Source organism: Styela clava, chromosome 7 (assembly GCF_964204865.1).
Source record: "Styela clava chromosome 7, kaStyClav1.hap1.2, whole genome shotgun sequence".
NCBI classification, from domain to species: Eukaryota; Metazoa; Chordata; class Ascidiacea; order Stolidobranchia; family Styelidae; genus Styela; species Styela clava.
Window position 1 is genome coordinate 11764295 of NC_135256.1, and position 11461 is coordinate 11775755.

The 11461-nt window shown below is 37.5% G+C and overlaps 1 protein-coding gene across 2 annotated transcripts; it reads left to right on the forward strand.

Moving 5' to 3' along the window:
- Positions 1–667: 667 nt before the first annotated feature.
- LOC120328060 (integrin-linked kinase-associated serine/threonine phosphatase 2C-like) lies at positions 668–4828 on the forward strand. 2 transcript variants are annotated; one of them, XM_039394454.2, is made up of 8 exons: positions 668–1357; positions 1644–1761; positions 2124–2230; positions 2572–2665; positions 2802–2889; positions 3068–3189; positions 3576–3777; positions 4025–4828. In XM_039394454.2, the coding sequence occupies exons 2-8, from the start codon at positions 1697–1699 to the stop codon at positions 4172–4174; spliced, it is 828 nt and encodes a 275-aa protein (XP_039250388.2). In that variant the 5' UTR covers positions 668–1357; positions 1644–1696; the 3' UTR covers positions 4175–4828. The 2 variants fall into 2 exon arrangements, with proteins under 2 accessions (XP_039250388.2, XP_039250387.2); XM_039394453.2 differs by having other exon boundaries at positions 670–1340; positions 4025–4826.
- Positions 4829–11461: the final 6633 nt, after the last annotated feature.

Below are 11461 nucleotides of genomic sequence, written 5' to 3' on the forward strand. Positions count from 1 at the left end.
TACTGAGTATTCAACTATATATGTGTAAATAGTTTGCAGTGTAACATTTTTAAACATTCATTTAGTGGCATATTTTTGATTTGTTCTCTCTGTGTGTACACCGGTACTGTTTTAACAATGTTGGCCACGTCAATGTATCAATTAGGCTACAGACCTGCTCACGTGTGATTAGTGTTTTTCCTAATAATTGCTTTTATGAGTGTCCGCACACCGAATTTGCCGCCATGGTTTTGCGTTTGTTTGTATATTAAACCACTTATCACCTTTTCCGCAATGCCCAATCTAGCAATCAGTGTAGTTTTTCATGGCTTGGTTTTTCTTAAAGCTTTCATGGCTTCATGAGTATGACTATCGTCGCAAATTTATTACATTCCACTCCCCACATTATCTTTGCATTAGGTTGTAGGTATTGGTCATTATCAACGTAATTGTTGAAAGAGAGTACAACAGCCCGAAAGTTTATTACTATCGTGTATTTTGTTTTTTAAGTTTGGCCCAAGCCTCATTTAATTGGGCTTGTGTTTTTGTGTGCGTGCTGGTGGGCTGGCACATGAGATACTTCATGTTTTAAACTTTTTTGTAGGTTTTGCTTGCCCTCCAGAATTCTCCATTTTAAATTTAGGTTTGTTATGGAGTTTTCGAAATAAACTATCTATCTATCGGGCAGTAAGGTACCTAGATTACCGGTACCGCATTCTGGCATTACCCTACTGCTGTACTGGCAGACTATCTAGCTATCAAAAAGTCAGAGTGATTGTTAAAAGACAGAGGCTTGCATGGATAACAGCTCACAAATCTTACGACTCTGTAACTGAAATTACCAAAGTCGCAACGCACTAATGAGGCACATTAATATCATACTCACCTGCCATTATCCATAGTACAAAAACCCCAGATACTGCAACATACATGGTAATAAGGCATACCGGTAAATATTTTCCGAAGCTGCCCTGAAACCATGGCAAAGCTGCCGCGGTAACGGCAGTACTTTTTGCCATCGCCGCGGTATATACACACTTGCCACGGTTTGCTAATAACCATGGCAAGAGACGGCGTGGTACGCTCGTGGCAGGAGCTGCCATGAAGTGGTAAGAACTGCGCCTCCGTAACACAATACCGGTACTTGATGCTGCTGTTTTCATTTTATCTAATGTCTATCGATTTAGGTACCTGTATGACAGTCAAAACGCTTGCATCAAGTTGAGCCTTTCTAATATATCTATACATCAATCAAACGTGGGTCGATATTTTAGTTAAAGATTCTGGTAAACAAAAAGCAATCATGTCAAAAAGACCCATTGATGACCAGCCGTCTACTGATATAAAGAAAGTAGCAATAGGTAAAGTAAAAATGCAGGTAATAAAATATTTTTGAAGAACCAAAAAATAAACAATGCAGATCTGTTACAACTGTCAGACTGTTCAATACACTGATACAAGCATTCTTCCGTCCAATTAATATTAATAACAAGTTTGGGAATCCTATGTCTGTATCAATAAGCCATTGTGATTGCATTTTTATTATATTTTTAAGAAAAATTTGAAGGGTAATTCCATAGGAATGTATGAGTAAGAGCATTTAATTCAAATCTTTCTGCATCCTTTTAGACATTTCAGGAACTGTTTCAATTTTTTTCGATCAGGGTTATCCACATTGAAAGGATATGTTGCAGAAAGAAAAGGAGAGCGAGCAGATATGCAAGATGCTCATGTAATATTGGATAATTGTACTGCAGACTTCACACAATTTGCGGATAAAATGTATGTGATAGGCCCTAGTTAGATAAAAAATATGGGATTTTGATATTTTTAAAAAAAGATTAAAATTAAAACATTCTGGGGAATACATTGATAAAAACTTGTTCGACTCCTGTTTTTAATTGGTACATTGATTTAGGTTTAAATTTTGATTCATGTGCGTCAATGTTTGTAGTAATTTTTTTGTCTGTTTTTTTGTTATTTTCATTGTCTTCTTTACGGGTAGGCTACTGCAGTACTGGTTTATTAAAAAATTTCCCAATTTGTTTGTTGCCTTGATAAAGAATAGTTAATACTAGTTCAGTATACTTGAGCAATATTTCTAATTCGACTGTTAATGAGGATTAACTATTTTTGTTTTACAGTCAAAGAGTTGCATATTATGCTGTATTTGATGGCCATGGTGGTCATCGTGCTTCAAAACATTGTGCAAATCATTTACATCAACATTTGATGCAAAAATTACCTAAATGTAAGTTTAGTTATGGTTAAATTTAATGGAAAAAATATGGGATCAACTGAAGAATCTCTCCCCGGACCCGCCTGGGGAGGAGATTCTTCAGTTGGAATACAACCAAACTAATCTGCCAATGTAATGATTTTGGGGGTATTTATGCGTAATATTTGGCAAATAAAGTAATGGATTGTTACCTGTTTGGATATAGTCTTTGTATATCGTGAGTATTAATTTCCCGATCTGCTCTGACACATTCTATTTTCCATCTCAACTGGACTAACTGAATAATCTGGTATTTCCAAGTGGAATTTATGAATTCATAACAATCGAACTGATGCTGTATTTTATATTTTTAGATGAAGTTAACAATTTTCCGAAAGAAATGAAAAAAATGATTTTTCAGTCGTTCAAATCAGTTGATGAAGAATTCTTAAAAGAAGCTTCTGCTCAGTAAGTTGTATTCACATGAATATGTGGACGAATTTTTCATGATTCCAAGATGTTTTAGCTCAAATTCTTAGTGAATTTAGTGAAATAGAATAGGTGAACTGCATGTGAACAAGCTAAATATATATTTTTTCTTTAGGAAACCTGTTTGGAAAGACGGAACCACAGTCTGTTGTATTTTATTGTTGGATGACACCATGTACATCATGAATCTTGGTGATAGTAAGGTTGAAGTTATAGCTTTAAATGTCAAAAGAGGACCATCTGATTAAATTCAGCCAAAAATGCCGTAATTGCTCATGATGACGTTTCAACGTAATATGTTCCATCAGATGGTGTTATTTTGACTCATTGAGGTTATTGGAAATGTATGATAATTTCAATGATATTTATTGTTCTTAACAGGCCATTTTGTGTAGATATAATTCAGAACATAAAAAACATGTATCAGTGTCTTTGAGTAAAGACCATAATCCTACTGATTATGATGAGAGGCAGAGGATACAAAAACTAGGAGGTCAAGTCAGGTATGAACCTTTACCACTTACTGATTGTAGAGTTTATTTATAGTTGATTCTAGAATCTTAAAAGCGAACACTTTTGAACATATCTTCTCTGTTTCAGGAATAATCAATCTTTTTCTCATGTGTGAGCTCATGATAATTTTCAAAATATTCATTTCTAATAGCTCTGTGAGCTGTCCAATGCATTGTTACTTGCTATGAATTATTAGTTCCATCAGACCTGACAAAGATGATTGCGCTAGAATATTTGATGTTTTACTCTACTCATAGTCTTGTGACTCTCACCCAATTAATGCAAACAAGGTTAAATATAAAGCTGGAACATACAAGCCTTATAGGTTATTAAGTAAATCTAAATATGCTTGATGCTGTAATTTCTGGTTTTTCAGGGAAGGGAGGGTTATGGGTATCTTAGAAGTGTCAAGATCAATTGGAGATGGTCAGTATAAAAGATGTGGAGTAATCAATACACCTGATGTTAAACGTTGCCAATTAACTTCAAATGATAGATTTTTATTGATTGCGTGTGATGGATTGTGGAAAGTTTATAGTCCTGATCAAGCTATAGAATTCATTCTTAATGTACTGCAGGTCAGTTTCTGTTTTGTTCGCTTTATTCCGGAGTAAGTAAATATTCTCCATATTGCCAAGAGGTACATTTGTCTATTCATATATGTTTCGTCCTTTCACTGCTTTTGTTAAGAGTGTTTGAATCGACTAATCATAGTGATATCTATTTCATCATTTTTATTAGAATTACAGTGATAACATAGATATCCTTTTGTCAGTTTTTAGTGATTTAATTTAATTTTAATAAATTGCAATTTATCTATTTCAGGATAACTCTGTACAAATTCCAGAGGGATCAACAAAAACTCTTGAAGAGACAAGATTTGAAGCAGCATGCAATAAACTAGCTAGTGAAGCAGTTCGGAAAGGAAGTGCAGATAATGTGACTGTTTTACTTGTGTCTGTTTCGAAACTTTAATGAACATGTTCCATAGCAGTACTGTGAATGGCTCTGTTCAGAGTTTCAAAATGCACTTTTTTCATCATTCCATTGAAAAGTAAAACTCATTGTGATGCCGATAGGAACAGGATGTTTTAATGTCTTTTCACGAATAAGGGCAATTTTTTTGTTTGGTTTTTCGGGAAATAAATGGCTTTATTGCAATGATGTTGGGGGATGGCCGACGGCGCACAGGAACTTTGGAATAGTCTGATCTCAGCATTTCGTTTAATGTTTTCAAATACATCTGGCCTTGACTCTTATCATGTGTGTGTTGGACTCACAATAAACGTCGATGATCAAACACTCCCAGTAAAACATTTTAGGGTTTTATATTCATGTATGGTAATATGAATCTCTGCAGATAGAAGATATACCTGAAGTGTATGTTCAGTCGCCGCACCTAGCCGGTCATTAAAAATCTGGTCAATAAATCACGCCGGAAAAAAGTAATATGTTTTTAAAAAAATTTCCTGTAATCAGTATGGCCGTGGTGTCATTTCATCTTCAATACACTCTGAAACGCCACATTGAAACGTTCATCACAGGTCAAAACTTTCCACAAAAGGCTTGCGATATTTATTCCTTGCATGTTTGAACGGGAAATAAACGGTGGCATGAACTCGTTGCCCATGTTTAAGAAAAGTTGTGAGCCGCAAAAAAAATTTTCTTAATAAGACTGTTGGTGAACTAAGAGTATGACTTAAAATAAATAACATTTCACGGTCAAACAATGCTTTTGGAAAATCCATTTATCTGCAACATTAAATGGTCCTTTCACGACCATTACGCAGAGCGCTATTTTGCAAAGAAAGAGTGCGAACCTAATCACGTAAACTAATAATGCTAGTATAGGGAGAAAGAGATGAGCTGCTGATGATGGGATAAAGACTATCACCCTATATGTTTAATTTCGATTCCCGCGTTATTGTTTTGACACGCGTTATGGAATGTGACTCCAATCTGGACTCCTTCAGACGATAATAAGCACACAGTGTTGATGCTAATCGTTGTTGTATATTATAGGAAGATGCACAATCCAAATTCCGAAAACAGATAAAATTGAGACACACTTAACTCTTAACACAGTAAATCAGGAGTGAATCAAAACCCATCACACTTAACGCAGTAAAACAGAAGTGGATCTAAACACAATATTATGCAGCCCTCTCGGCAAGCCGGAACGATACGTCATCAAATTGGTCGATACGAGAAAGGCAGTACATGTAATCAGTAATCAGTGTTGCTACAATAAAATGACCTATTGTGGGAAATGGAACACACTATTAAAATGAAAGGGTTATATACATTATAATTCATAGTTAAACAATGCACATTCGCTACACAATTCCCCCTCGACAGTAAAAAAAATTAACTTGATAATTTTTTAAATTTTGGAGTCCGGCCGCCGAGAGATGAAGTGAAAGAAAACAAAATAACACGAATTAATAAAAGATATTAGTACGATATGATGAGTAATGGTCAAGGTATACAAGAGAATATACGCCGTTTACGAGAGAAAACAAAATACGAGAAAAAAAATTCAAAGGGTCTCTCTCTATGTTGCTTAGAAATGCTGAACATTTTAAAATGGAATTGTAACGAAATAGTAAACAAAATGGCGACAATACTTGAAAGAAAGGACCTAAAAGAATGTAAAACACTTTGATGTTTAAAGGAAGGGCACGAGAATAAACAAATGGCGGATTTAGTATCTGATAATTACACCGAAATTGGTTTGGTGTTTGAGATTGTAAAATTGGCGTTAGAGGTTATTTGAAATAAAATAATAAGAAAAAATCCTGTAACGTGAATAATGAGAAATTTGACAGATTATTGAACCATTGCATCCCTGAAATTGAACCTGAATCAAATTCTGTATGAAGTAAAAGAACTCGTGTTATCTAAAAAACAAGGCATTGATTAATAACGGGTAATTACACAGAAAAGAAAACTGACACTGCACAATTATTTTATTTGTATGTTTTTTTTTTTTTTTTGTTATATTCAAATTCTTATAGTAAGGTGTTTTGATGTTTTATAGTGGATAACAATAAGAGAAAAGTAATAAAATACAAAACGATTAAAGTGATAAAATACAAGATGGTTAATAACGAGGCGACACATTGCGAGATACACACCATATACAATTCGCAACGACCGCCGGAATCGAGTTGACTTAATAGGTTGGGGATAAATTGAAAGGTTGTTATAGTCAAACTTTCGACTCCATTTGAGCTTGGGCGCTCGCATCTGAGAAGTTGTTAGCATTTTCCATCGATTCATCGTCAATTTCGACATCGGATAACTGGTGTATTTCTTGTTGTTCGTTGAATTGTACTACGGTTTGTCGTGATATGCTGAGAAGTCGTTGTATTGGTTGCAGCAATCCATTTGTTAATGTACGGCGAACGGACATTCGGCAGTTTGGCAAGCTTCGATAGATGAAATAAAGCAGGGGTACAACGAATAAAGCGTAAATGAGGCCAAATAGCGACCACGCCTTTATGACGCAATCTGACAATGACTTGGCAGTTGTCATTTACGTTTAAAACAAAGCCACTGTATGCACAATAGACTTCGTTTGATTCAATGCAATTTCGTTAGTTGAGAACAAGTTTCGAAGGTTTGCAATGATCGGTATTTCCAATCGGTAAGATTGCCCGATGCATTGTAATATAACAAGAATTCGGTAGTGTTGAATTTCGGAAAGTTGCGAGCTCTACAAGCTTTCGTATCTTCAACAGCCCAAACAAATGTAAACACACCTTTCCGGCAAAAACCAGAGTTGGGTGCGCATTGGCTGAGGTATTTGAACGTGTTTTTGGTTGCGCTTGACGAAGAACAGCCATGAAATGGTTCGCCAGTAGGTCGTTGTACGTTTACAAATCTTGGTATCAACATTTGTAAGAAGGGTAGATGCCTCGTAGATGTTTGCTGAACAATTCTTCATTGTATGAAGTTTGTGTCGATTACAAATAGCTAGTTTGCGTATGTCGTAAGTCTGTCCATGTAAGGATTTGTGACATAATTTCAGTGGTACCTCAACGGCTTGCGTTCTCATACAAAGCATGACAAAGCAAAGTAAAGTGTAGTGAAATATGGTCATCAGATATCCATCTGAAATTCGCTTGATAGAATAAAGTCTTTGCTTAAATGGCGTGGGAGTTTTCTCAGCCTTCGCGGCCGATTTGATTATTGCTGATTTGACATTTGCGGAGACGGTCCCAGACGATGCGCTGAATTTGGAAAGGCTGCCGTCTTCATTGTTGAATTACTGAATTGCCATCATGAAGTTGATTTTCCAGTGATTGAATTGATTTTTTCAATTTGTTAAATAGAATTTCCCAGCGGTTGCGTGTCTTTACACGTCGGAGGTCATCAAAATATAGGGATAAAGAGATGCTGCTGGTTGTGGGGATAAAGACTATCACCTATATATGTTTAAGTTCGATTCCCGCGTTATTGTTTTGACACGCGTTATGGAATGTGACTGCAATCTGGACTCCTTCAGACGATAATAAGCACACAGTTTTGATGCTAATCGTTGTTGTATATTATAGGAAGATGCACAATCCAAATTCCGAAAACAGATAAAATTGAGACACACTTAATTAACACAGTAAATCAGGAGTGAATCAAAACACATCACACTTAACGCAGTAAAACAGAAGTGGATCAAAACACATCACACCTAACGCAGTAAAAACAGAAGTGGATCCAAACACATCACACCTAACGCAGTAAAAACAGAAGTGAATCTAAACACAATATTATGCAGCCCTCTCGGCAAGCCGGAACGATACGTCATCAAATTGGTCGATACGAGAAAGGCAGTACATGTAATCAGTAATCAGTGTTGCTACAATAAAATGACCTATTGTGGGAAATGGAACACACTATTAAAATGAAAGGGTTATATACATTATATTTCATAGTTAAACAATGCACATTCGCTACACTAGAAATCTTGCCGATGCCGCAAATCTTGCCGCAATAGCACAAATAGATAATTTTTTAAGTTCCACTTTTGTAATGTGGCACCAAGTTTACTCTCAATTAGCCTACAGCCATGACAAATCCACCTCTCTTCCTATCTTGCTTTTAGTCGAGCTTAGAACGGAATATCATATTTACCAGGTGGTAAGAAAAGATAGTAGGAAGGCTTAATAGTGACGATTTCCCATCCGATTACTAGTCCAAGTCGAGTTACCAACCAGTTACTTGTTCAGAAAGCAAGACACGAAATTAGACCATCCTACGAGTCACTGCAAACGGCAATTTGCAGGGGTTATGCCCTCTCCCCTAAAAGAAATTTCAACATTTTTTATTCCGATTTTCTAACATTTGCAGTGAAACGTAAATTCGTACGCATCTACCGACACCATTTTTTGCACAATTTGCTGAAACTGACTTTTCCTGGCTTGCTATCAATATTCCTTTCACCAAATTAACCAACCAAAATAGATGAAAATGCGCGCATGTATAAATCTTGGATAACTTCAATAGCAAAGTACGATTAAGTCTATAGAGAGATATTTTTAAGATATTGGTAGATATCAGTGAGTGCTTTTATCTATTCTTGTTCGTAGCAAAAGGCACGTGCATCGTATTACGTCAAATTGCCCAGTCAGAATTGTCAAGTTAGATGCATGAAGATGTGGGTTAGAGAGAGAGAGAGAGAGAGATCCAAAGTGAAATAACAGTCATCGTAATAATAAAAAACAAGAGAGATATGCTCAAATATATGGGCACGTAGCGCCACCCAATGGCAATAATTTTGATGACGTCATAGCGAGAAAAAAAGTAATAGCCTTCTGGAGAAAAATTTTATCTTTAACCACTGAAAATTTCAAAGCAATTGGTCCAGTATTCGAAAAGAAAAGCGATTTTTTAATGATAATGACGAAAGAAAATAACATTAACAACAAAATTTTGAAACGATCGTTAGTGCCACTAAACGTGTCCAATAATGACAATTATTTATTTTGGTACAGACAGGAGGGAGTGATACGACCAGGCGGTCTTGGAAGTGAAAACCCATCCCTTCACGCTATTATGTTTAAGATTCACAATTTCAGATGACTAAATATAAAGGTGGAACATACTAGAATTTAATAAACGGAATGGTCATTTTTTTGTTTGCAGAGCAATGTCAAAAGTAAGATATGAGACAATTAAATAACAGATAAAAATTGTAAGCAATTATAACAGTATGAGTTGTTATAACATCAAAATACAATGCAGGGTTGAAGTCTAGCATTTTCGTTATAAAAAAATATGAATATAAAGATAAAGAGAACCACTGACAAGATGAGTGGTACAGAAATATATGTATATGAGAAAGATTTGTAAAAAATCTCGAATACAAGTGCTAGAGAAATATATCAAGTCAAAGGATATTAATGCAGAACAATTTGGCCTAAACACAAATACAATGTTAAAGTATGATTTAGTGCTGGATGGGATCCCGCCGTCTCTTTCAATGCAGCGATAGCTGCCACAAAAACCAGGCACCACGGGCCAGGATGATTAGGTTGTGTATACAGAATAGGGGTACAACAGGGTATGTTACGGAGTTCCGCAAGTGCTAGAGACTCGCCGGTGGTGTCAAAAGATGGGGGACGATCCCAAACTACTAATTAAAATTTTTCAGCACGATCGGGCCAGAGGAAGTTGGTCAAATAGGGCATTTAGTGGCCCAAAATCTAGGATGTGTGACATTGCTATTTCCATGCTGTCAATCAAGTCACGCTAGAGTGATTTTGGGGTTTAGAAGCCGTTTAGCTGCGTTTCCGGGCCGGGAAACGGTTTGCCCGGGTATTGGGAATTTTTCCAAACATGTTTGGGGGTGGGGGAAGTGCCCCCGCCCCCCCAGTGACGAGAAAACGTGTAGAAAGCCACGCCCACTTAGGTAATATGGTTTTTGGGCGATTAGGAGCACTTGGAATCGGTTTTCGGGCAAAGTGATGCATAAATATCGAAGGGACTAATTAATAGAATATATTACCACCCCAACTTTGGGGATTCCCCTACCACGTAACGGTCCAGTGACTTCGGAACGTTGCGCTTGGGAATTGAGATATTGAGAAAAAAAAATACATAGGTAGGTTGAGAAAGTTTAGTTTAATACTTTTTTCAAGGAATTTTTTTGCTCCCGTGCCTCCGTCACGGTCTAGTGATTTTGGCCTTTTGCCGGCTGTTGAGAGTTCCTATCCAGAATCTAAAGGCATGGGCATGATCAGAAAAATTATTCCAATCAGGTATTAGCGGAATTTTTTTTCCCGTAGGCTTCAGTTACGGTCCAGTAATTTTAGGCCATATCTCGAGAACGGTGATAGATAGGGGTCTCGTATTTGGGTTATAGAAGCTAGTTGGAGTGTAGTTTATGCCTATAAAATTTCGTCACGGTCGAGTGATCACGGACCTTAAAATTGATAAAAGTAGACTCCCGGTCATACAAACAGTACTGTTTATGTTAGGGGGGGGTAAATGGCGTCGGTCGGATCATGCCGCGATCCGTCCGACGCAACGGATGGCGGCCAGAGCGTCACGGACATACCCGTCATGGTCCCGAACCAACCATTTGTGCGCCCGCGGCCCCCTCGCGGCTGCCGCAGGCAGACGTCTATTCTGGATGTTCTCCCGCCCACGTCTCGTGATGGGTGGCGATAGCCACAACAAAAAACAAAAGCCAGCGGCCAGAGATATTAATGGAAGGTCTATTACACGAAGCGTTTCATCAGGGTATGTTACGGAGAACCACAAGTCCTAGAGACAAGCGGGTGGTGTCAAAAGATAGCTGAGGGTCCCAATATACCAAAGAAAATTTTTCAGAAAAATCGGGCCAGAGGAAGTGGGCCAAATCGAGATTTTAGTGGCCCAAAAGTAAGGATGTGCGACATTGCCATTTCTAGGCTGTCAATCAGGTCACGCAAGAGTGATTTTGGGGTTTAGAAGCCGTTTAGCTGCGTTTCCGGGCCGGCAAACGGTTTGCCCGGGTATTGGGAATTTTTCCAAACATGTTTGGGGGTGGGGGAAGTGCCCCCACCCCCCAGTGACGAGAAAACGTGTAGAAAGCCACGCCCACTTAGGTAATATGGTTTTTGGGCGATTAGGAGCACTTGGAATCGGTTTTTGGGCAAAGTGATGCATATTTATCGAAGGGACTAATTAATAGAATATATTACCACCCCAACTTTGGGGATTCCCCTACCCCGTAACGGTCCAGTGACTTCGGAACGTTGCGCTTAAGATTTGAGATAT